This window comes from Carassius carassius, chromosome 12, assembly GCF_963082965.1.
Source record: "Carassius carassius chromosome 12, fCarCar2.1, whole genome shotgun sequence".
Classification (NCBI taxonomy): domain Eukaryota; kingdom Metazoa; phylum Chordata; class Actinopteri; order Cypriniformes; family Cyprinidae; genus Carassius; species Carassius carassius.
Window position 1 is genome coordinate 19,042,067 of NC_081766.1, and position 27,760 is coordinate 19,069,826.

The following is a 27,760-nucleotide window of genomic DNA, read 5'->3' on the forward strand; positions in this document are numbered from 1 at the left end:
TACAAAACTTAGGGCTGTCAAAGTTAAAAAATGAATGCAAGCTATAAACTAAATACATTTAGTCCAATATTACAAATAAGTTTTATTTATCAAGCAGCACTACTCAAATAATGGCTGCTGAAAATTCTGGAATAAATTACATTTTAAAATAGAAAACAGATAACTGGGAGGCCTTTTTTTTTTCCAGCCATCTCAATGGCAGAAAATGTCTCCAGTTCACATAAATTTACCCTACATACTTTTCCAAGTATTTAAATGTATTTACTTTTTGTTCTGTAAATCCTTTATAGGTTTACAAGAAGGTTGGTTGACTGATACAATTGCTCCCTTACAGCGCAAAGACAGCATTGCTTGTAATAATACATACAAATGAAAAATAAAAAAACAGCATCCTATGGTTTCAACAGTTAAATGGCTCCAGACTAAAGGTTTCAGAAGACTGAAGGCTCCATGACGTTGTGGTATCAAGAACATGTTTCTAATAACATGAGGCTCATGTCGGGAAGACAAAATGAGGTTCAGGGCTGTCGAGAAATGGATTCATTTCACTTTTAGGCATGACATGAATGAAATGGTTTTTCAAGTGTTGCGTTTCTAACTTCTCCCCCTCCTGCCCAGGGTCCTCTGTTATTATTTGGTAATAGTGTGCACATGGTAAAGTGTGCATCAGGGCCCAAAAGCGTGCTCTACACTCAATTACCATGATTGCTGTGGAGAATTCATGCTGGATTTTCCAGTTTTAGCACAAGGTTTCCTTTCAGTTTCATGGAATGGCTGAATTGCTGGTCAAGAGGCCAGGGATTGAGAGGCACGCTGGATTTATAAAGTGGAAGAATTAAACAGCAAGAGAGGCTGTGAAAATCCCAAAAGTCCTTAAAGAAAATCCCTATTTTTCTGTGGATTTGGAAATTCAGTCTGAAGTAGTAAATAAAATGATTTAAGAAATACAAATGTACACTACTGTTCAAAAGAAATTCATGCTTTAATTTAGTAAGGATGCATTAAAATGGTGAACAGTGACAGTGAAAACATTTATAACATTACATGAGACATTGATAATAATAATAATAATACTAATGTTTCTTGAGAACCAAATCAGTATATTAGAATGATTTCCGAAGGATAATGTGACAAGTAATTATTGTTTTACTGTATTTTTGAAGACTTGTAAAACAATATTTAAAATATGTTACCAACCCCAAACTTTTGAGCAGTAGTGAATATTTGTGTGTTTGTGTGTGTGTGTGTGTGTGTGTGTGTGTGTATATATATATATATATCTCACAGTTTAGGACATCAAGAGTCAAATACCGTACACCATATCAATATTATACAACCGAATTGCAAATACTACAAACTAAATGTATAATTATTATGAACGAAATTGGTTTAATTTAAGAAATGAGTGCAATTTAAATTGTGGAATATCATTATTGATGACATATTGTTCAACTAGTCATCATTCATGAAGTCAAATTTAAATTCAGAGCCATATTGATTTTTACATTTTTATTGTTAAATATGATAGTTCCATCAAAGCAGTAAGAGATAGATTAGAATCAAACTGTAAAAATACTGCCACCTAGTGTAACATTGCAATGCAAAGTCAATAAAAAGGTGGACTATTGAAATAAAAATAAATACTCAAGCCTATAAATTCATTTAAAATATATATGCACATAGAAGCAAAAAACTATGATTTCCCTGACAGATCTATACTAGTTACTGTTACATATTAAAAAGTTATGATTTTAAACCAGATTTTTGAATGTAATTTTTTAATGCAATTCTCCAAACTTGTATTTGTACCTATAATTATTATGGTAAAGATCTGAAAAAGAAGTGCCACAATTGTAAATTGAAAAACAATTGAAAAACAATTGTACTACATGTTGATCCTCCTCGATTTCCGCACCCTTGGTATCTCATTCAGATACATATCCTTGTAAGAGGACAGGAGATCACTTATTCTATAACCCTGCAAAACACAAACAGTCAGAGAGGATATTATCATATGCTCAGGAAACACCTGCTTTATTGTGTGTGTGTGTGTGTGTGTGTGTGTGTGTGCTATATTTACCACAGAGGTCTCACAGAGCAGAGTGTTGCCCTGCACCAGGTTGCCGATGGTCAAGTGAAAATAGGTGTTTCCACTAGACCAGGAAGTGATCTTACTGAATAGATGCATCACAAGCACCTCCTGCAGACAAGTCAGCCAAAACACTTGTTAACTTCACAAACTACACAATGCTGAGTTGGGCTGTACATTATAGTTCTATTATGTATATAGAGACAAATTTACCTTTGTCTTAGGGTTGATGATACTAACTCCTTGCTTGCTGATTGATAGATTAATAACACTGGGGTAACTCTTCTCTGAGGTTTGCTGTGAGAAAAAGGACAGTTAGAGTGAAGAAAAAAAAAGCTTCTTAGGAATTACAGCTCCCTTTCGAACAGTCTCACCCGCTGCGTTAACATGCTATGGGGAAACTCCTGTTTACTCTGATACTTGAGCCTGATTTGATTATGTTCAAGTAGCTGCACGAACCAATGGCGCTTCAACCCTACAAAAGGAGTTGAGCTGACTGCTATAAGTTAATTTTGAGTGCCATTTCGTCAGAATATTTCACCTTCAGTGATAAATATCATCTCCTTGCTGGACTCTGAAGCAAGAAGCTGAAGCAAGAAGGTTAGCCTGTTGCTCACCACTGTGAGAAGGAGCCACAGTAGTGTAGCGCCCCATTTACATGGGTGTCAGCGCTAACCCTTGACGGAGGGCGTTTTTGAAGCTTGGTGCTGACGCGATCGTCATAGTGACAACAGCCAATCACATTAGTTTTCTAGAGTTGCATGAACACGATTGGCTAGTGTCTGCACTACGGTATTTGCATAAGGCGATCTGACTGGCTGACGCCTGCATTGGTGCTTGAAAAGTTTTCAAATTCTGCTGAAAACAACGGACCCAACACGACACGACGGACCCACATTTAATTTAGCCAACGCTTGACGTCACTGCATTCAAAGTAAAACGAGAGGTGTTGACACCGAGGCCCCGTTGAATGTGGCTTAAGATCACTAGAAGCCTTCCCCTGCTGCTATCCGGCATCTATTAGAGCAAACTTTTAAGCAAATTTCCCAGTAAATGACTCATGCAGGGACCCCCTGTATGATGTTGATGAGCAGCATCCACAAAGAGACTGTGCTCACTGGAGCAGAAGTCTTGCCCTTCTCTGTTTGCGGATCTCCTTCTTCAATGAAGATAGCCCTGCTCTCCCATTTCTCCCCTCTCAGCTAGCATAAAGAAAGAAACAGTGGAGTCACACGGCTGAGCAACCGGGCATGTGTGATCTCACTCTGGCACAGGTCTCGCGTGTTCAAACTCCCCACTGCACTTAGATCTGCCAATGTGTTTTGCACGTGAGGATCAGTGCGTCTCATCTAGAATAAGGAGTTTGATCCTTTTAGGTGGATCAGAGGAGAATGCTGTCACTGATGATTCCATATCACTGACAGCTTTGATTTGGATCAGATTTGGATGTGCCTGGGCCACGCCCACACGGAGGCTTTGCTCAATAAAGCAGACAGCACTTTGATACGCTGGTGTGTTTACATGTGACCATTAGCGCTCTCATCTATGAGCAGTTTGAATGCTGTCACTGATGATTTTATATCACTGACAGGTTCAGATTTGGAGAATTGGGCATGATCCGGAAAGCACCCTGACACCCTTCTCCCCAAGTGGTTTTAACGGGCTGATGGAGAGTGAATCTTTCCGCATTCTCACCAGGCTCTGGATAATCTCGGCTTATAATGGTCTGCTCCGAAAGAGCCTGACCACGGCTGTTTAGATTAGTTATTGATTCTGCCTAGATGAGGGTATGGATTAGGCCAGATTGTTCCCTGATAATTCAGCAGCTAGCATCGTCATTCAGACTCTGGATTACATGTCCTTTCAGGGCTTTTCAGACTATGCTCTTCCTCATGTCAGCCGTTTCCTCTGTGATTCCTCTGGGCCTCCATGTGGCCCCTCCAGTTTTGGTTTAAACCCATGTCCCATCCCACCCTTGGCACCTGGGACGTTTTCATCCCAGGGTAACCAATAGCTGCATCAGAGCTGTGGCCTCTTGGAAAACCCCTCACCTGCTTCAATCAGGCATCCCATTGGGACTGACCTCAAGAACGAAGATTGTCACGACAGATGCTTCCAACTCAAGTTGGGGAGCTCTGTACGAAAGCAGACTGGCGTTCAGCTCCTGGTCAAACCTGGAGCAATGCTTACACATCAACTGTGTTAACAGGAGAAGGGACAGAGTGGTGTGGAGTAAAGTTAAATTAAAAATGAAGCATTAACATGTTAGACTGCACCCAATAACCTCAATCAAGCCTAGAAAAAAAAACCCAGTGAAACCACCCCTTTTAAGACTGCCCTCTTTTTGTTAGTGTCGGTCAAGTTAATGGGTGACCTGCAGGCACTGTCAGTCAGTGCTTCATGTCTGAGTTTGTGCCTGATTACTGTAGAGTCGTCCACAAAACCAAGACATGGCTATATGCACGGCTATATTCATCACCCTTTTAGCTCTTCCCAATTCAGAGGAGGAGTGGGGCCCTAATCCACTCTGCCCAGTTGGGGCCCTTCGAGTGTATGTTGATTTCTATTTGTGATATCTGTGTGGCCACTGCCTAGTCATCACCGTTTACCTTCACCAGGTTTTATAACTCGGAAGTCCCTGTCCTGCAGGCATGGATTTTGACCAATTAAGTTTACCTAGGTTTTGTTATGTCGTCCTCAGCCTAGGTGGCTTGGGTCTCATTGTTAGATCAGACTTACAGGAGCTCTCAGTAAGGGTGATCCAGGGCAGGGCTCGCAAAGCGGCTTCGTTCTGCACTTGCTTAGCACCGTGTTATTAGATGCATTCTAATATGAAAACTGTCGCTTCAGTCAAAAGATTCTGATGAAATTATCCCTTTTGGCTGGTTGAAGCACCATTGGTTTGTGTAGCTACACAAACATGATCAAACCAGGCTTCAGTATCAGAGTAAACAGTAGTTTCCTCATAGCATGGTAATGCAACGCTTGTTACCTTATCTCAGGGAACCAAGGTTATGTAAGTAACCGGAGCATTATTTTTAGTGTTGCCCTGGTTACCTTTACTTCGAAGAAAACACATCCAAAGGTAGGCCACTGTGAGATCGTCTTCAGAAACTGGAGTTTGGCTTCGTCTACAGTTATGCCTGCCTGCTTGTTGTATGCATTGCTGATGTGCTGCAAACCAAAGACCAAAATGATTATATCATTCATTTTGATGTTAGGTGTTGCCAGGGGTTACTAAATACAGTATTTATATATTATATTAATGCTAAATAATGCCTTTTACATTCTGAAGAAAAGGCTGGAGAACTTTCAAATAACATTTTTTAAATATATTTTAAAATGTGAATTTCCACATTATTAAAGTTCTCAGTGTCACATGATCCTTCACAAATCATAAAAATAAATAATAATAATTGACACCAAAATTTAGAACAGTAGTGTATGTGTCTATTTAGGCACCTTACTAAGTTTTGGAACAAGGTCAAACATATAGAGACATATAATAAATAAGAGGCATGAGGATCACCTTTTTCCAGTCATCAGGAGTCATGATCCTCTGCTGATCAGCTGGCACCAGGTCTTTCAGCATTCTAGGGATCATGACAAACTGTGATTTATCTGTGTCAACCTGAACACGGAACAGCAGTCCTGCCAGGCTGATCATGTCTTCTTTAGTTACATCATGGTAACCCCGCAAATACTTTGGCAACTCCTGGGAAAATAAAAAGAAGACAAGTTAGGCAAAATTGCACTGCAGAATAGAGTGTCACAGACTCAGACTCAGTCCTAAAACTCAGAAATCAGTTGCCATTTTTTGCATTTTTGGGTTTTATTGTCCTAAAATCAATAGGTTTTTGAATGGATTTACAGTTATAAGAAATGAAGATTATCTTGAACAAAGCATGTATGGATCATAACTCTGGTTGGACAAAGAGCTTTTTTTTTTTGTAGAGAGAACTAAATTATGCTGACAGTATTTGGCTTGACTAGATTATAAATGATCAGATGTACCTGGGGAAAGTGGAAGGTAAGGTCAGCAGTTATGTCTTTTCCTGGGATGACATTAAACCAGAGCTTCCTCATGAAGAGCACCAGGTAAGGCACAATAGTTTGAGTAGCTGTATTCAGGATCAATAATATTTATAGTGAGTGAGAGTCTGATTTTAACACGAAATCCTGAATATATATTGGGTTCATTACAGTAGTTTATAATGTTATACAACTCACCCTCCTTAACTTTCTTTCCTTTTTTGACGACATCTGTGAGTTGCCTGAGGTTGTCAAAAAAGTACTCTTTAGAATCCATACTTACTACCTGAAAGAATCACAGATGACCCATGAAGATTAGCATAGACCTAAAACAACACAATCAGGAAAAACAAAATGACTGAAAGAAATCATGTCTGAAACCTTTGTCGATGTTTTAACAAACAGACAGTATCCATCTGAGGAAGAGAGCCGGAGGTCTTTAGCAATGTTGTGGCATAAGTCTTTGATCCTCGTGGTGGAGGTCACCTCAAATATCTGAAATTTAATAAAAAGAGAGGGTTTTTAACATGAATGGGAAAAAAAACAACAAGTAAAATTGTTGAAACTGTAATGTCACTCCTTACTTCAGATGTATCGTTGGGAAAATGAACTTTATGGAAGATCTGAGTGCTGTTATTCTGAATGGCGTCCACTTCCACCTGGTGAGGAGGCAACTTCCTTACCTCAATACTGTATGGGACAATAAACATAGCTTTTTAGATCAATTTTAGCCCTCATGTTCTGTTCACTTTAGCATCTATTGGCTAATTCACACCATACCAACCAACACCCACAGACATGTTTGTTGAGTTTTGTTGGATCAGTGTGTTACTGCTGTGGATGCAGTAAAATTGGCTGTAGGGGTTTGAGTGTGTGTACGAGTATGAGCCAGCACAGGGGTTATCTGGCATAAAACCTGTGCCAAATGGCTGTGTGAATAACTCCGCTGTGGCGACCCCCAACAAAAGCAGCTTGCATCAATGCTAATATGAAGTGAAGTGACATTCAGCCAAGTATGGTGACCCATACTCAGAATTTGTGCTCTGCATTTAACCCATCCAAAGTGCACACACACAGAGCAGTGAACACACACACACACTGTGAACACACACCCGGAGCAGTATCCAGACCAGATGGTGGATCAGCACCTAGATGACCACTACAGCCCTGAATGTCAGCTGAGACCAGGACAACTAGATGCACCCCAGAGACAGATTCCCTGTGAAGACCCCATCGGCACAAGACCACGGGAACCAGACAAGACCTTTGCACCAGTGTTGCAGCCGGGTATTAAACCACGCCATGCTGAAATTAAATATGGTACCATCCTAAATAAGGTCAATATGGCATCGACTTTCATTGCACGTTCGTACACAAGTATTCAAGCCTCTATTCTGCTGTATGAACAGGACATTTCGAGAGTTACACCTGTTAGTAAATGCAGTTGTCAATCCCTAACACTGACTGAATGTAGCCATACTATAATCTGGTGACTGTCTGTGTTGGTCAATGTGTATTGTTGCAGTGTGAATTATCCTCAAGAGACAAACTGCTTGAGTATGTTAAGTCCTACCTGAGCAAAGCTTGCATCCTCTGCAGGCAGTTGGACGCCAGAGGCTCTCTGGTTCTGGACTCCAGAAAACGTTGAGCATGTCTCAGTAGCAACTGACTTGGAGGAAAGAGACCACAACATAGCCACAACAGCTGCCAACCTCGCTCCATACTCAACCTGAGAGATAAACGGAGAGGGACAAACAAGACTGCATTTAAAAGTAATCAGATAATACAAACAAACCACATTAGACCATATTTGGGTACCAAAACGAAATGAGTTAAAATTAGATGACAAACCCATGGTTGTTATTAGTCATCTGCTTCATTATTTGGCAGTAGATCTCATCTCTTAGTTCCACGTGTGCTGATGTTGGCCCAAAGATCTGGTTTGTTAGATCTATGGGTGTCCGCACATGCTTGACTGGATAATCTCCCATATATTTAAGGATAGGTGGAGACAGTGTTAAAGAAAATGGTAATCATCATTCATTAAAATTCACTTGGGTCACATGTACTGAAGCCTTAATCACTTTAACGTAATACACAAAATGCAACTTCCTTAACCATATTAGATATGTAACAAATGATTCAGTTTTTCATTTTCAAGTCACCCAGAAGGATATCTGTGAAGCAGTCAGAAGCAAGGTGGCAGAGCTCTGAGTTGCCCTGCAGGCTCCTGAGCAGTGGCTGTTTGAGAGGCTCTTTGCTGTTGGCCCACAGTCTCTCTTTGGCCCCGCCTTTGCCACGGCCACCTTCTTTAGACTCCCTGAGACCAAGTGAAAGAGGTACAAGATGACATGAGTACTGGCATGTTATCAAAACAGAGCAGTTATCATTTATATCAGATGGGATGTGTGCAAACTGTACATGTGTTACCTGAAATAATCAAAAGAGAACTCCTTAAGGGACACAACGGCAACTTTTTCTGTGCTAAGCTCCTCCTTCTGTGGCAACACTGGCATCACTGACTTTCTTCGTGCAGGGGTCAAATTCAGCAAATTCTAGAGGATAGAAATTACTCTTTACATTTCTACTATTGTCAAACATAAACTGATTTATGAAACAAAGCATATTTTGAACCTTGCCAAGGGTTTTGAAAACCAGTTTCCAATGAATGACATTAAAAATCTTTAAAGGAAGTTTCTTTAATTCTTTAAAGGCATGTTAAAAATCTTTAAAAGCAGATTAATTCATTAAAATATTTATTTCCAAGACAAAACCTCAAAACACTGATAAAACAGTTAACATAATAATGGCCAGTGCTGAGGAGTAATTTCCTAATAATAGAAAAGAATCATGTTTACCAGTGTCTCTTCTGTTGGCCTGGTCAACATTGGCAAAATCCGAATGGCATCTAAGGAAACTGCTCCAGTTTGATTTGTCCTCTCATTCCTTGCTTTGATCCAGCCTTCTTCAGAAGAATACTCCCCATCCTTAATGATAAACAGTACATCACCCCTTCTGTAGCTCAGCAAATTGGGATCCTCTGGAGGGAATAAAAATGAAAATATCCAAACCATTCCGACCAGTTCATGAACCATTTTTTGTTATAAGATGTCATCAGCTCAAATTATACCAGTTTTTTAATTAAAAGTTGTTGTTTTTTTTGACCTTAGTAACCAGAATGTCTGTATGTGGACTTTAAACTTTAGCATACATCATCATCACACATAAATAGTCAAAAATGTCCTAATGTTAAAAATTCACTCTCAAATAATTGTGAATACTGCTAGTAAAATTGTATAAAAAAAATAAATAAATAAAAACCCCACCTTGTCTGCTAAGGTCCTGTATTGCCACAGCGTACTGGGATCTCTCCTTAAGCCCTGAGATGAACATGTTGACCAGCTCCACTAAGTCTTTTCCCTTCACAACCTTCAGCTCAAACAACCCCTTTGGAGTCATCAAACAAACAATCCCACCAGACTCATCCTCACTGTAGGAGAAAAATTAGGAATTAGGAATAACGGAAATGAAAAAAGAAAAGTTAAATGGTTCATCTCACAAATTAGGCTGAATCTGGAGTCTTTTAAGTGCAAGTACTTTATCAATGCTCAGATGTAATTCAGATGCTTCTCCGTGGAGGCTTATTATAAAAAAGAATGTTTTACCTCATTTCAATTCCTGACACCTCAGGATAAGAGAGCTGCAGAAACGCGGCCTCTGTTACATCCTGAAAGAAGACCCCCTTCCAGTTCACAAAAACTATAAACTGGTCTTGAGGCACTGAGGGACCTGAACACAAGACAGCAATGAATTTACAAATTCAATGCATTAAAAGGGATAGTTCACCTAAAAAATATAATTCTGTCATCATTAACTTTCTTTAGAAACACATGACTCTTTATTGGTGGGACACAAAATGAGTTATTTTTGATGAATGTCTCTTTTCAGTAAAATAAAAGTGAATGGTGACCCTGACCATCTAGCAAGATTTTTAGTCAACTACAACTTCAATTTCAGTCTGTTCCTCAAACAAAACTCATATGGCTTCAAAAGTGTTGGAGTCATATTGTGTATATGTATGATGTTTTTATGCGCCATTTTTATCTTTAAAGATTTGTAAGGAAAAGAGCAGCATGCACTTTCTTCTAAAGCTCTCATTTTGTGTTGCTCTCATCTCTCGGTCTGGAATGACATGGGGATAAGTAATGACAAAACGGTCATTTTTGGATAAGCTACTCCTATAAGAACAAAGCATGGTTGTTCTTGTTTTTTTTACCTGAAACAATTTGAGCTTCATATAACTTGGCGAAATAGATTGGCCACTTCTCCTGTGCATATTGGACAATCTCCATTTTTACTTCAAAGGCAGGTTTAGTAGAGTTTATGTAAGGACCCTAAGAAAATACAAAGGATTACTCCTTGCATTGTTCTCCAAGCACTAACAACCAATTAAAATTTTGTCTAGTCACCATTGTGAACAGTGATATAACCTGTATATACATCATACCTGAGTGTGTGCAGAATGGACCAACTGCACTAGCTTTGCCACAGACTTGGTCTCAATTAAAGTCATGTTCATGCACTCACGGACAATTTTATTTGTGGTTTCCATACTGCTTTCAGAGCCATGTTGTATATAGTAATGTTTGGCAGCAAGTTGCACATAATCATCCTCCTAGATCAAGATCATAGGTCAACAAAAGATGGTAAGTCACAAATCTAATTCCTATTAAAAATATATGCAACATTCAAACAAATAGCCTGGACTGACCTTATCAGACTGATAATCACCACTTTTGAGTCCGTGGATGATCTGCTTGTAGATGAGATCTGTGCTGTCTTGGTCAGATGAACAGTCGTGCCATGGAGTGAAGATCTCTTTGCGGAAGTAGAAGCGCCAAGGAGCATGTTGTTCCTCTTTCCCCTGCCTCTTTTCTTCCTGCTCACACATAGACACGGCATCCAAGACGTGCTGACTGCCACTGCCAAGAGACCATATCTGCAGCAAGAGATGCAAACATGAAAACTTTATTAGTATCAATCATTAGTTATATGTGACTTATTATAATGTGCGTCTTGAAGCCATTCAGATGTTACAAACCTTCTCATACATTGCAGCATATAGGGAGAAGCCGTAAGTGTCCTGCAGATTTATTTTCTGGATAATCGCACTGCACACCTCTGCAGAAGTGCTGGCTGAATCCAACGAGACGCTGATGCTTCTGCCATCCATCAGACCCACAGCTACTGAAATGGGCTTCTTGTTCTCTACAGACTTGAAGGAAAGAAGGGCTGGTTATGTTTAGAGTAAGAGAAGTATTCTTCATCATTTCAGTCAGAGGGACTGCCTACCTGTAGTTCAACCCAGCATGGTGGCTCACTTCTTTCACCATTGGCTAAAGTCCTCCGCAGTCGCTCTGCACAGTAGGAGGAGTATTCACTTGGCCCATAGCGTATAAAGCTCTGCAGGTACTGTGGCCAAGAGGTTGTGGAACATAACACATAACATAATATATAAGATAACGAAAGACAACACAACACAACCTTCATGTGATGTATCGTAAAAACACAACATTAAACATAGCATGAAATCAAATGCAATATAATCTATAACACAACACATAACATAAAAACATAACATGACATATAACACAACCTTAGGAAACAGCATGACATAACACAGCATAGAGCATGACAACACAAAACATAGCACATATAACACGGTATAAAAACACATAATAACATAACCACACATAAAACATGACGAAACAACATAACGACAGAAAACTCAACACATAACAAAACATGAAATATAACAACATTACATATAATACAACACTTTAACATAACACAAAACAGTGTGACATATAATACACAACAACCATGCAAATACAACATGACATATAACAACATATAAAATAAACAAACAAAACATAACTCACAGAACAATAAAACATAACAAAACAAAAGGAAACAAAATATAACAGCATGGCATCACATAACACAACAAAACATAACATAAACCAACATATAATGACATGACATAAAACACAAAAACATACAATACTGTATATAACATGACGTAACAAAACATAACATAACATTAAACAACACATCCTATCCTAACCTAACCTAACCTAACCCCTTCAGGATGGCACACTACTCCTCTGCTTCACATCAGGATCCTTTTTTTTTTTTTGTAATAATTGGATAAATTCATATTAGCTCTTAAATAACAAAACAGAAATCAAAAAGTATTTCATACCTTAGTGAGGCGGTCTGTAGGGGGAAAAATACCCAGACAGATGGACAGAAGAGTCCAGCCTCTGTTTGCACTTTTGTGGTTCTTATTGTCGGTTAACTGCTTAAGGATTTGACAGTAGATTTCATCTCTGAAAAACATATAAAGTCAAAAGATTATGTAACCCTTATCCCTCTGTATGAGAAATATACTCCACATTATGAAGAATGTAAATGACCAGTGGCTCATCACATTAACCTGATATCTTGTCGTACAATAGCATATCCAACAATAATATGCAATTTCTCCAGTGGTGTCATTGGACGATCATAAGTTGCTCTCTCTCCAAACAGTACATCCTCTTCCTCCTGAACAGTCTGCATTTTGGGTTTTGGTTCTTCTTCTGGCTGCAAATGTCATCAAAATGATTAACAGAAACCTGCTATGATGCAATTAGCAGTGGGTAATGATCAGTGATTTAGTGTATATACTGTAAACATTTCACCTCTTCTTCAGGAATGGTTGAGTGTTTTCTTTTCCCCGTCCCCTTCTGTTGCTTCATTTTTTTTCTCAAAAATCTCTGCAGTTACAAGACCAACAAATGAATAAACCCACAAACGTTTGTGTGATATAAAATAATGATATAAGAAAAGCAACAGTCACATTTCTGTTGGGTTAGTGACTATTTTGTTATTACATGACATGCGTAAGAGTATTTACAGTATTTAACAGTTCTGTATTTATGATCCCCTTTGGTTTGGTTTGGTCCTTTGATGCATTATTAAAAATGTAAATATTTGATTTACTTCCAAATGTTTATATGGTTATCTCTTGAAAAAAATTTTTTAACAGTTGCTCACATTTGGTTGTTTCTGTGGTTTTCACCTTTTGTGCCACTGACTTGTTATACATCTGAAACATTTTCTGACTGGCTGGTCTATTTATTAAACATGTGTTTACATTAAAATATGTAAAACAATATAATATATACTAATATCAAATCAGCACAGAAATGCTTGTTTATGTAGGCAGGTCTTTTGTGCAGAGTAGGCAGTGAAGCTATAGTCAGAACATATGGTAGGTGTCAAGAAGGAAGTGTTTTATAGTGTCTTGATTGTCTACCTGATCTAATCCAACAAGGCTACTGAGACGCCGTGTTTGTCTCTGACCAAGGTTCATCTGAATGGGGTCGGCTATAGCAGAAACACGTTCTTGCCTTGGCTCTGGAAGATCTCCCATAAATCTCATAATGATCCACCATACTGTCAAACAAGCCTAAAGGAGGAGGGAAAAACACTATCAAGCCTCGCTTTTAATGGGAACATGATACTTATGAGAACAGCACTTGCCAGGGTATCCCCTTCATCTTCATGGTGAAGCAGGGGTTGTCGTAATCTCTGTTGGATATATGAGTGGGTTGAAGATCCTTGGAAGTGCAATGATGCAAATTTAGAGAAAGAGAACTCATCGTTCTCCCTTTCCCTTTCCCTTTCCTTCTCCCTTTCCTTCTCCCTCTCCTTTTCCTTCTCCTTCTCCTTCTCCGTCTCCTTCTCCCTCTCCCTCTCCCTCTCCTTCTCCTTTTCCTTGTTCTTCTCATCCTCTTCATCTTGATTGTGTTTGCTGCTGTCTGGTATTGACATCGCCTTCCTCTCCTGTACAGGGTTCTCTACTAATTCAACCTCTTCTAACTTCACCGGCTCCACCTCTAAATCCTAGAAGAACGTCAGGAACAAATCATACAAAGTTAATATTTACCTAACGATGCTAACATTTTGCATTTAAAAGAACTAATGTATTATCGATTATAGCAAATGCAGTAAATGCCATTAATTGATTGAGTAGCGACAATAAAAGTTGGAGTTGGCATAGGCTTATTGGATAGTTGGAATAGTTGATATAGGCTTATTATTTTGAGAAATTAGATTAGGTTTGATTAGGAAGTGTTTGTTCCCTTCAAATAGGTGGCCTGCTTCCTTATTGTGCTGTCAAGATGACTCTAACCTCAAAACCCTCAGGAGCTGGGCCCTCTTGTCCTCCCACTGCACTCGGAAGGAAGCCAAAGATATTCTCCACAGTTTCCTCCTCATCCTTTTTCTGGGATTTGGCAGCTTCCTCGTTTTTTCTGAGCAGCTCCTCTAGGCGTTGCTGAAGTTCTAAAGCTATACGTTCCTGAGCCTCTTTTTCTTGTGCAGTCAGAAACGCCTAAGACAGAAGACGGGTATGAATAATAAATGCTTCAAATTGTTCTTGTGGAAACCATGATTTGTTTTTTCAGGGTTCTTTGATGAACAGAAAATTCAAAAGAAAAGCATTTATTTGAGATATACATTTTAATCTGAAACATCGAAAATGTCTTACAATACAACACTGTTACTGTTAATGAAATGTATGCATCCATGACGAATAAAAGTATTATTATTATTATTATTATTTGTTAAATCTTTCTTACTTCCAAACTTCTGAATGATAGTGTTTCATGGTTTCAACAGCAACAACAAAAAAAGCATCACAGGAATAAATTACATTTTAAAACACAGTAAAATAGAAAAAAAGTTATTTTTGAAATTATTATTTTTTTATTACTTATGACAAGACATCCAAACTTAGTATTGCATATAAAACAAAAACAAAAAAATACTAGAAACCATGTAGTCTGCTCCACTCCATTATACACTCACATCTGTTTTCATTTTCTTGAGGGTTTTCCTGGCCAGCAGGCCTCTGGTCTGTGTCTGCAGGAGTATCACTGCATTTTTCTTGCGTTTCAGGTCTTTCCTGGCGAGGTAGCCACGGGTTTGTGTTTGCAAAGTAATGGCTGCAGCACGCCTGCGAATATACTCCGTATAGAGCTGCCGACTGCGCACTTTTGCCTGCAGCCGAGCAAATCCTTGCTTGAGCTTACAGGGAAAACAGAAACAATATGAGGCATGTTTCATCATTTCATTAGAGTAATTTTAAGAGCTATTCCATATACTGTAGACATTAGATGCTCCTGCATAGCTTACTTTGCAAAACTCTTTTCTGTCTCTGTGGCCACGCCAGTTTTTCTGCAAAACAAGAGCTGCCCTCCTTTTCTTTATAAAATTTGCTCTGTAAGTGAATGAAGAATTACTTAGTTTAAAATTGCTGTACAATTACACAAATAAATACTATATAGACAAGAGACAATGGGGAACAAACCTGTCCTTGTGGGCAATCATCACTCTTTGGATGATAAGTGCCTTCTTATAAAGCTCCTGCTCTCTCTCCAGCTCCAGGAAAGAGTCATGATGATCCTGAAACAATGGGAAAGAATTATTAAAAATTATTATGTGAAAAAATATGACTTTATATGAATATATAATCCTTTTTAAAAGTTTGAGTTGCTAAGATTTTTTTAAGGAAGTCTCTTATGCTTACCGGGGCAGCATTTATTTGATTAAATATACAGTAAAACAGTAAAAATTCAGTAAAACAATGAGTCAAAATCTACTGTAATGTATTTTAAACTGATTTGTTTTTTTTTAAGATTATTTGATGAATAAAGTTCAAAAGAACACCATTTATTTTTGTAACATTATAAATGTCTTTACTGGGACTTTACTGTTTAATTAATTTAATGCATCCTTGCTGAATCAAAGTATTAATTTCTTTATAGAAAAACCTGAACCCAAACTTTTGAACAGTAGTACATGTTTAAAACTTCACAAAAAATGACATCAGTGCCTTTAGAAATCCAATTAACGTTAACATTACAGGAATGTATACAGATATAGAATCAAAATTAGTATAACACACTAGAGAAATATTACGCCTAAAGTACCCTGAGAAAGATTTTGGTTTTGCCAATCTTCCAGTCCTCTTCATCTTTGATCATAGCCCTGCAGATGGCTGCACAGCAGTTGGCAGCAGGCTCCTGATAAACAAATAACACATATTTCCATTTATCAAATCATTCCAACTTAGTACATTCAAGCTGAACATCTGATTCTTTTAATTTTGCCAATGTCACCTTAGTATGTTTAGACGATTATGTGTGAACCATTCATAGTATGATTCCCACAAAAATTGAAAACACTGTGCTGTTTTGTTTTTAAGCGTTTTCATTAGTGTGATGCAGACATATGACACGTCACCATTGGCTAAACCAAACTGGGGGCGGAGATATTTACTGTATATGTCTGGCCAAGGGCAAATGGTTGGAGTGTTAATGGAAACCTGTTTGAAAATGGTCATTATTTTTGCGTTTTGCTTGCTTATAGTTGTTTTTGGTTATGCAAGTGGCGCAGAAATAACACTCTTCACCTTTAAATAAATGTAGTAGTATTTTAAGGGAGATTTTATAGTAAGGTTTCATTTGTTAACATTAGTGAACATATATATTTTTACAGCATTCATGTTTAGTGCATTAATTAATGTTAATGACAGACTAAGATTAATAAATGCTCTAGAAGTATTGTTCATTATTAGTTCATGTAAACTAATGTAGTTAACTAATGTACACAAATGAAATCTTGTTGTAAAGTGTCAATAGATACTTTTAGATTGATGATTCATATCAAGCAATTACAGTCCTGAACCTAACTTTAAATCAGAAGGCATTGATTGGTTGGAATAATGCAGGACCATCTAGGGATGTTGAATAACACATTAAGCTATACTAATCAACTATCACTTTATAATAATTTTCATATTCAAAGCATCTGTAAACAATCATATTAGGCCCATACAGTGTTGGGATCACAGTCCACGCTCTTAAGGAGGACACGATAGCGCTGCAGAAAGTCTTTGAAGGTGTGCCGGATAGGATATCCCAGCTTGCGTATTTTAATGGTCTCCAGCATTCCAGAGTAGCGAAGTTGCTGCATGCAGAGGTTTCTATCAAAAACCTGAAAAGAGAGAAAGAAAACACGATTTGATTAGTGTTCTAGTGGCTACACAATACAAAATACATAACTTAAAGGATGTGAATTGGTACCATGGGCATCTTTTTGTCATTTGGTTTGAAGCAACGTATGAAGAAGGGCTGACAGAGAGACAGGGCCTTCATCAGAGAGTCCAGAGATTGACGGAACTGGCCACTCAGAGTAGATATGTTCCGCCTGGAATCATTTACTTGCTGTGTGACACAAAAAAGACACAATATATTGCAAAGCTGTTGCCACTGTCCAGTCAGTACTCTCAGTCTATCGTATTAATGTCCCATACCCGTAATGAGCTCTTCGGCGTCATGACGATTTTGTTGCTTTTGTTATTGTTCTTGGCTGAGTTTGTATTGATCTCCTTTTCAAAGATCAGCTTGAGCAGCTTGTTGGAAGATTTCTGAATGAGCCCCAAGATGTCCATGCTAAGGGCGTCTCTGTTCTTCTCCAAAAAACCTGACAAAATACAGCACCAAATGTCAGAACTAATTTGCTTTTAAAAATAACTATTAGGTAATACAGTATGCATGTCATAACCATGTCTTTAAGTAATTAATTGTACCTTCACAGTCATAATAAACCGTCCCAGCAAAGTGCTTAACCCCAAAACTCATGCCATGGTTGCCCTTGGATGACATGTACAGCTTGTTTCCATTGTGTTCTGTGTTCATTTTGTTTAACATTGTGGCATCTGTTCCCTGCATTGAAAACAAGACAGCGCAAGGTGAGCACAGACAAAACATCCATAAGCATATAAACCACTCATGTAGCTTATGACGCTCGCCTTAGGAAAGGTGCTCTCCTCATCAATCAGAGCCAGTATGTTGAGAGGTTTAATGGCCAGCAGGTCCAGGGTTTTCTGGTTGTCACTGAAAGCGATGCGCTTCCATGAGATTCCTTCTTTATTGTACTCATCCTGCTCCAGCTTAAAGACGTGCCTCACAAAGAACTGCTGCAGGTGCTCGTTAGCATAATTAATGCACAGCTGTTCAAAACTAAACAAAGAGAACAGAAGGATAGAGAAATTATATTGATGACTCGAGTATGGGTACTGTTTCAAAATTTTACTCATGTTTAGCCTAAGCCTAAATCAACTATAACTAAAACTATCTATCTATCTATCTATCTATCTATCTATCTATCTATCTATCTATCTATCTATCTATCTATCTATCTATCTATCTATCTATCTATCTATCTATCTATCTGCTAGCAACATGCTAGCAATTTACTAATCATGATAACATCAGACTAATCATGTTAGAAACGTGCTAGCAACATGCTAATCATGCTAGCAACGTGCTGGTAACTTGCTAATCTATCTGTCTATCTATCTTTCTATGAAATTATATTTCTATACAGTAATAAAGTACAACTGCTCAAGTACTTTAAATCCCTGCTAAACGGCCGCAGTAATTATTATGAATTAATTATCAAAATTATAATTTTTAACATAATTTGTAGTTCAGTCAGCAGATACTTACCTGTTCTGAGGGAAATTCTCAAAGCCAAAAATGTCAAGCAGACCAATGGACTTGCGTGTGTAAGAGGGCTCATCAGTCTGGGGTTTGTGAATGGCGCTGTTTACTTTTGTGAACATCCAGACAAACAGCCTTCCGTACATGGCCTGTCAGGAAGTAGAACAAACAGATGTCATACACATGTGCAATAATAATGAGCATCTATGAAACCAGAATGATGATTGTATACACCATTGTTCGAAGGTTTGGGGTCAAAACCTTTTTTTTTCCTCTGGAAAAAACATTTGGACACTATGGTGTGAGGACGTGGGTACCTTGGCAAAAGTATCTCTGGCGGATGTGGCCTGCTCTGAGCTGAGGGGCTTCGTGACTATCTCTCGGTTTGTCATGAAGGAGCGATGGGTAAGACTCTTATCAAGAGCAGCATCACCCACCTGCAAAGTGACAGAATGCTGTCATCAAATACATTCAGCAGTCGAATGTTTGATTACATAAATATAGTTAGCTTTTAAAAAATGAACTGAGGATAAAGTGTTAAAAGCAGCATTAGCTATAAAGAACATTTCTCTTTACCTCCAGCAACTTGGCAGTGACAGAAAAGTGATTGGATGATAGGACATCACAGCTGTCCATGTTATTCTTTGTATTGCCTGAAAAAGATCAGTCAACTTTATGGTATTCCTAACTGCAATAACTTCTGTTTATGGGAAGACAGCTGAAATGCTATTACTGTAATAGAATGGTTATTGACACTAACTCTGAAAGTCGATATTGCCCATGTGGAGAATGGCAGCGAGTAATTTGAAGATTTCCCAGCAGTCCCTGTCTGAGAAAGTGAGGATCTTTAGAGCAGCACGAATACGTCCGAACTCATCAGCATCGTCCCGACCATCACATGTCAAACAATTGCCCTAGAAAATCATCAGAAGAGTCACCTATTGCACTTGTGATTATCAGTATCAAAACCTAATAAAAGAATCTGAATTATAGAGGAGTGATGTTAAAACTCAGTGGATATAACACCAATAATGTTAAGATGTAGTTATGATTTACTTGTATTTGACTCAATTAAGATATACATTTAAAAGGGCAGAAAAACTCCAAAAAATTGGGGCTGAAGATTTACTGAATACATGACAACTCTCCTCTCTAAAACACAATAAACCTGAATTGAAGCGCTCACCTCAGTCAGGTACTTGAACTGTGATGCATCACCAAGAGAGAGAGTTTTCTTATGCTCACTTTGCATCCCAGATAACATACAATAAAAAATGTGGTAGTTCCTTTCCTGAGGTGCCTAAAAATGAAATAAATTTATAAATTAATATTTATTTACTCCATTGATGTTTTAGGTTTTAATCATTAACATGATATATATTATTTAATATTTATTAAAAAAACAAACAAACATATATATATATATATACATATTGGTTTTTTATATGTAAGCAATTTCAGACTATTTGAAACTAATTAAGCTCATAAAAGTGCATAGCCAGTTATAAGCTCTGAATGTTTTTTTTTTTTTAAGCACGTAAGGTTAACAATCTCAGACTAAAAGGTACAAAGTTGTCACTGTGGTGGTAAAGCTATATCTTTGTATCTTATTTACCTCTTAATGGAACATATTAGTACCTTAAAGGTACATATTAGTACCATTTGAAAGTGTAGCTTCCTTTTCACTGTAAAACATATTCTCACCTGATGACAGACACGAGACTTCTCCAGCAGGTACTGCTCCATGAGAGCTCCCTCTATAACGCCCTCTTTATTAAAGTAGACCTCCACATATTTCCCAAAGCGGCTGGAGTTATCATTCCGAATGGTTTTGGCATTTCCAAAGGCTGTAAGACATGCATAAGTGAAAACCGCTTTCTATGGAAATTATTGAAATAATCCACCAAACAATCCTGTTCAGTGCTTACCCTCCAGGACAGGGTTGGCCTGGATGATCTGCTGCTCTATCCAGGAGTGCTGGCCGCTCACAGCAGCCAGGAACTGAAGAATCAGTTTAGTACTTTCTGTCTTTCCAGCACCAGATTCTCCACTGACACACAAACCAAAAGCATTTATTATTTTTTGTTTGCCAAGATTTGTAAGGATAAAAGTATCTGGTAAATTAATAAAAATAAATGTGTTCAAATTCATTGACAGCGAGCTGCTGCATCATGTGTCACTAAAATATTAATTTAAAAGGTGAAATTTGAAAATGGACTATGCTTAATTATTGTATAATATAATATAATATAATATAATATAATATAATATAATATAATATAATATAATATAATATAATATAATATAATATAATATAATATAATATAATATAATATAATATAATATAATATAATATAATATAATATAACTTTACTGACAGGAAGCTTTATTGGCTGCTGTCCCTTTAAGAGCAGACAGACACACGGATCTCACCGTTTATATACTGTCTATGGATCTCGCCTCATTCTCTCACAACTCTTTTTGTTCATTTTAGACTTTATATAAATCATTTAAGATTGCTCTTATGAGGATAATTGACAAAACTGGCACTTTGTGATGTTTATTTGTTAGTTCAAGCGCTTAAGAGAACTGGATTCTGGCACCCTGTCTATGCATTGTGTGTGTGTGTGTGTGTGTGTGTGTGTGTGTGTGTACGTGTGTATGTGTCACATAAGGGCATTCACAGACAGCGCATTCTCTTTTGTCTTGCCGCGCTTTAAATGTTTAAAAGCATTTAAATGAATAAGAGCGTGATCATATAATGTAAAGCTAGCCAACGGATGGCAGAAAATACGGATGCTGCGTTAATTGCGTTAAATATTTTGACACGTTAAACCAGACAAAAATTAATCGCATGCGTTAACGCGTTAACGTTGACAGCACTAAACATAACATAACATAACATAACATAACATAACATAACATAACATAACATAACATAATATAATATAATATAATATAATATAATATAATATAATATAATATAATATAATATAATATAATATAATAAGGAATAACTGACAATGGACCGTTGACTTATTAGAAAATAATGCACACCCGAGGTGGTTAAGTGGCCACGATGTGTAGCGGAGTCCACTTATACTTTGGTTACCACACTTCAAGACATTGTTCTTGTTCTGAGTCTATGTCTCTCAACAGTGTTCAACAGCATACAGTCTCTACTACTATCAAAACTGTAAGTTAATCTGTTTCAAGAACAGCGCCGTTATTGCTGGTGAGAAATGTCATGTAGATTTTAACTTACTAAAGTTGCTATTTTCCTGATAAAATCGTCAAAGCAGCATTAACAAACAATACGTTTCTGTGCGCATGTGTTTCCGTGTTTGCGTGTGTGTGTCTGTACTGTATGTGTGTGCATTTGTAAGGGAGAGAGAGCGGCAGAACTAGAGTATGTGCTTTCCATACATAATAACACATAATTTTGGGCAAAAACACGGAAGGAATTTGCGGTTTTTATAGTATCGTACTATATTACTTATATTATCCGTGTGTTACCTGAAAATAATTACACATCTTAGAACGTTCATCAGACAATTAGATTCAAGCATTCAACAGTCCCGTTATATAATATAATATGATATGATATGATATGATATGATATATGATATGATATAATATAATAAAAATATATAATATAATATAATATAATATAATATAATATAATATAATATAATATAATATAATATAATATAATATAATATAATATAATATAATATAATATAATATAATATAATATAATAGACACTCAGAAATCATATGTAAAAATTTTCTTTTACAAGAGCAGCATGTGTGGCCAACTTCTACTACTAGCCATACAAAATAACTATTAAACAAGCATTAGATTAGATTCTTAATATTCAGAAGAAAAGATTAAATACATACCTTATAATGCAACACTGGTTGCGTTTGTTGCGCCGCATGCTGAAGTAACAGCTGTCAGCGATGGCAAAGATGTGCGGCGGGAGCTCGCCCAGCTTACGCTCGTGATACTGGTGCACCTGGTCTGCCGTGTAGATGGGCAGCATCTGATAGGGATTCATGGCCACGAGGACAGAGCCAATATAGGTCTAAACAGCACACACAGAGAAACTACATATATCACCCAGCTTATATTTACAATGGGGCAAAGATATGAGGCAACATCTGGGCTTGAAAATCTAATTTAATTTTAAGATTAACAGAAAGTTTAAGGATTTACAACAAAGCAACATTATGATGTAAAAATTAATAATAAATACTCTAAATTCTGCACTATTTCTAGGTCATTAATCAAAAAAAGGCAAATGTGTGACGCCAATCATGTGACTTGTTAATTTTACACATAGTCAGATGTCCTTCTTAAGAATCTCTCACCACTTTTTGGATTATGGCAAACATGATCATTGCATTTTAACTTGCTCATACTCACGCTAAAATACAAATTAAATTTTCAATTCAGCTTTTTAATTATGCATTACTGAACTTGTTATCAATCAATTATACTAATTAAAAAAAAATCTGAATCATTAGAATTTTCCCTAGTGGTCTCAGAATTTTGTCCCCCACTGTTCAACTAAATATACAAATATACATAAGTATACATAAATATACATATATACGTTTATAGTATAAAACAATAACAGCTGTGGTTGCCAAAACTTTACTCTAAAAAAATATGGTAACAACATTTTATGTTTTACAGATTAAAATTAAATTTTCATTTAACAGTTTTTTTTAATGTGTATATTGTAAATGTGAGCTGTCACAGACGACGGATTCTGGGAATATGTTTTTTCATTTTAAATTATAAAATGATTTAAATACATTTTACTGTAAAATTACATGAAAAGTCCCATTAGATATCACAGTTTTTTATCATATACTTAATGTTTAACAATTTTAGGTAAGATTTTTACCGTATTTCACTTTTATACAATCATTTTGAAATACAACTCAAATACTAATCAGGAAAAACATTATATATAATGATTATAGAGGCTGGATTTTTGTTATGACATAATAAAGTAACTCACATATATAAAGCTCTGTTTGTGGCGCACCAGTAGGTTTCTGAGTAAACCGGCTTCACTGAGGTCCCCCAGTCGGATCATATCATCCACACCCTCCACTGAGGTGGGGTGCATAGGCTTAAGAGTAGCCTTCTCCACCTCTTGGATATAGTGCTCCTGGGAAACCACCACAATATGTGAGATTCATCCGACTACATAAGTATACGAATTAGAACACTGGAATAATACAGAATGTGTTGTGATATAATATTCCATTACTGTAGATTATTAGAGGAGAGCAGGACTAGTTGTCATTTAAATATTTAAATATTATTTATATTACAAAATTTTTTACTCCACTGAATATTTGAAAGGGTATATTTAAGTTATATTTTCTGTATAGACACATATCTTAAAGCCTTGGCAAAAAAGGCTATTGCCACAGTGTAAATCGCTATTAAACAACCATTATATTATGATTATAAATAGTATGAATAAAATTTTATATTACATTATTAAGACATTGATAATTATTTAATATTTGTTTTATTTTTACAGCACATTTAGCATCATATTTACATTAAATAAACAATTTGTAAAAATATAGTAAAATAAGATTACACAGACACACTTTTAACTAGTGCTGTCAATCGATTAAAAAAAATTACTAATTAGCCACACATTTTTTTCTGAAATTAATCGCAATTTAATCCCACCTAACATTAAAAAAAAATGTACTTTAAAATTGCAATAATTTTTACATTCAGTCTTCAAATTAAGGTAGAAACAACATAAATACAGTATATGTTTAGTACTTGTTTAATGGCATCACTGTTTGTTTAATGTTTTTTATGACTAAAGGGTTCACTGATAGCAATACATACTACTGATGACTGATGGTGAATTTTTTTTTCTTCACCATTCCAACCATTTTCACTATTTAACATAACAGTATAATTGAGAACTATCAATTTTAACATTTATTAGACTTTAAAAAAATAACCACTAATTTAACTGAACATAAATTAATCTTCACATAAACCCATTATAATGCCATATTTAGCTACCTTTGCCCTTCGGTAAGTATGAAATATACAGAAATTGAATAAAGCAATCAAACATTAAATTCTAAATTAGATGAATCCTTAAAGCTACGTAAGTTACTGATTTCCACTTTTTTTCTCTTTTGTTCTTTGATTTACAGACATCACAGCAGGGTTATTTGGTTATTTTGGCTGTTTTAAGAGCTGGTCTGACACACAGTGTCTTGTATTTTCTCACAACTCTTTACCTTTTCTGACTTACTTAAGGTTATAAAGTCTACACTAATGAGCTGACGAGTTGAATCTGGTGTGCTAGATGAGGGAGAAATTGCTGGACTGCTCCAGGACAGTTTTGAAAACCACTGCATTTAAGAAACATGTTTTTTTTTTTAATGTGACTCACATAAATACTTGCATGCACAGTTTTAAGGCAGCTTTGATCTCCTTTTTGGTAGCTTAATAACTTAAAGGTAACACAGAATGCAAAAATCACTTTGATTTGGTTTGAACACAGGTTGTGTGGCCACAGTTTGTAAAAACAACCAGCCTATAATGGTAAAATTCCATTTATTCATTGTTTTATAATCCTAAAAAATTATAAATGGTCACTCCAAAGGAGCACTTCCAGACCATGATGTCATAGTTGGGGAAAGCCCTGCCCATTTATGATATTGGCATGTTGTCAGGGAATCATCACCATCACCTGTTCCTCATCACACCCAATCCCAGTCGCCTGAATACTGATCACTTGCACCTGCACTCAATAATCTACCTTGTATAAAGACACCCTCACTTCAGTGCTTCGTTTTCTGGTCTACCGTTCACTACTCCCAACAGTACCCAGACTCTCTTTTCTCTAACCTGTGTTTGTTATACCTCCAGAACCCATGATGAATCTCCTGTGGTTCTCCCTTGTTGTCCTCCCAGTTTCCTGGTTCCCATTGCAATATCCTGCCTCCAAGTTCCATTACCCTTCATCAGGGATTGTCATTGGACTGTTGCCATTACCGTGATTCTCACCTGCCTTTTACTCTGCTGTCTACTTGTTGAATAAAACCCTGTCATTCTCACTAACCTCCCATCTGTACCTTGATTTGTGACACATAAACACAGCCTTGAGTGAGTAGCTGCAGTCCACCATTACTGTTCTCTTGCTGTAGCTGCTGGAGGAGAGCATGAGCTCTTGTCTCGAAGCTCTGCACTCTTCTGATACACATAAACAGCGTGTTTTGGTTCATACCCTAAAAGTGTCAATTTCAACAAGCTATAAAAAATTATCTGAGGGGTATTTTGAAATAAAACTTCACATAAACGTTGTATCAATGCATCCTATGGCACCTTTAACTGAGACAACTGATTTGAGACAACAAATTGCATGCTGGTAGTTTATTTTGCACTTTAATATGAAATGATACAGGCAACAGAGCAAACTGCCACATTTGTGTGAGCACAGTATACCATCTGACAGGAAAATTTGAAAAATCGTTTTTATTGACATATGGCCTGACATCTCATCTGATCACAGATTTCACTGTTGTTCTACTGAAGCTCCCTTGTAACCAGTACCCTAGCTCTACCGCTGAATTAATTGCGTTAAATATTAACACGTTAAACTGAATATAATTAATCACATGCATTAACGTGCTAATTTTGACAGCATTATAGGCACTAACTCTATAGGACAATCAAATACAGACCAAATATCTCCAGATAACTCAACATTGCCCCATTTCAAATAGTGAGTTAAAGAGTTAAAAAAATATGTTCAACATAGATGTATCCTAAAAATATTCACTGATGCATTGAATTTATAAAATATGATAAAAAGGGACAATTTGCTCCACTTGGATTTTACTAATCTGACATAAATCAGACTTTGTTTTAAAATGTTCCCAACAGCTACAAAATATGTAGTGAGATTTTAGTTTGAAGGACAGAATTCTCAAAAATAAATATGTACGATAGTTTTGAACTACGCCAACTGCATATAGAGAAAACTAGTTTTGTGTAATTAGATCTTAGACCCAAAACCTCACAAATAAAAAACCTTGTGAAAGTTAGCACCGGTCTCTCCTACTGTACAAGTAATCATGAGTCATGGCTTTTACCTTCCCTTCATCATCAATCAGGCAAAACTGTCCACTGGCTGAGACCTTCACACATCCTCCAATAGGGACCCCAACACTGGAATCAATCCAGACGTGATCCCCCTATTCAGATTAACATTAACTACATTTTAAAACCAATTACTATTCACAACTGACTTAAATATCACAATTTAAGAACAAAAACATATTGCCTAGGACAAGACAGCAAGAAAGAAGTAAATAAATTAATACACACCTTTTTTAACATCACCATTTGAACAATCCTTTTTGTACCACTGGCATCTAATTGAAATTAAAACCCTCAAAACACAAGCAAATAAATATATTAACCGGCTGGAAATGGAACCCTCATGTACAGATGAAAACTATGCCTTGTATGAATCTTTTCGATAACTGTGGACAATACGCCCTCACTGACTAATTCCAAGAAGGAATTAAAAACATACGTGTCCAAACTTAATATTTCCATTCGCCTGTGTGACAGTAACAAGGAAGTGTCCCTAGTGTTCATCACTTTATGGCCCCTAGACTTTGCTCCATCATGGCCGGATTATCACCATCAACCACAGAGGGCTGTGAAGAGACGTCATTAACAGCCCGAGAGCTTGACTCACTGAAAGTTTCCAATGAGCTGAATTGCAACAAGTCAGGAACAAATCGTGAGTTAGACAAGTATTCAAAATAAAGAGCTTCTTTGGCTTGAGACATTTAACATATGAAATCTGAAATGCGGTTTATCTTATCAAAAAAACTAACAAAAAAACTCCCCTATCCATTAACTATGCATGCCTTTTGGACTTTTCACGCAAGAGGAAGATGGTACCAGAGGACAGCTTTATTATTTGAGTCAGAGCTTTAC

At 36.8% G+C, this 27,760-nt stretch overlaps 1 protein-coding gene across 1 annotated transcript; it reads right to left on the reverse strand.

The window, feature by feature from the left end:
- Positions 1-1,878: 1,878 nt before the first annotated feature.
- Positions 1,879-27,392, reverse strand: myo7bb (myosin VIIBb). Its single transcript, XM_059563808.1, has 47 exons — positions 27,137-27,392; positions 26,902-27,003; positions 23,775-23,927; positions 22,645-22,829; positions 20,670-20,791; positions 20,446-20,588; positions 19,928-20,041; positions 19,502-19,655; positions 19,318-19,394; positions 19,059-19,178; positions 18,748-18,890; positions 18,048-18,258; positions 17,826-17,961; positions 17,550-17,719; positions 17,320-17,460; positions 17,072-17,230; positions 16,165-16,257; positions 15,543-15,637; positions 15,368-15,452; positions 15,041-15,259; positions 14,364-14,564; positions 13,712-14,074; positions 13,485-13,637; positions 12,868-12,942; positions 12,621-12,769; positions 12,387-12,513; positions 11,474-11,593; positions 11,223-11,396; positions 10,893-11,120; positions 10,629-10,796; positions 10,398-10,515; positions 9,787-9,910; positions 9,448-9,611; positions 8,980-9,161; positions 8,552-8,676; positions 8,299-8,441; positions 7,973-8,126; positions 7,695-7,850; positions 6,706-6,811; positions 6,503-6,616; positions 6,320-6,407; positions 6,104-6,210; positions 5,619-5,804; positions 5,147-5,263; positions 2,303-2,386; positions 2,081-2,200; positions 1,879-1,978 (listed from the first exon to the last, which is right to left on the reverse strand). Exons 1-47 carry the CDS (start codon positions 27,152-27,154, stop codon positions 1,886-1,888), a joined length of 6,579 nt encoding a protein of 2,192 aa, XP_059419791.1. The 5' UTR covers positions 27,155-27,392; the 3' UTR covers positions 1,879-1,885.
- Positions 27,393-27,760: the final 368 nt, after the last annotated feature.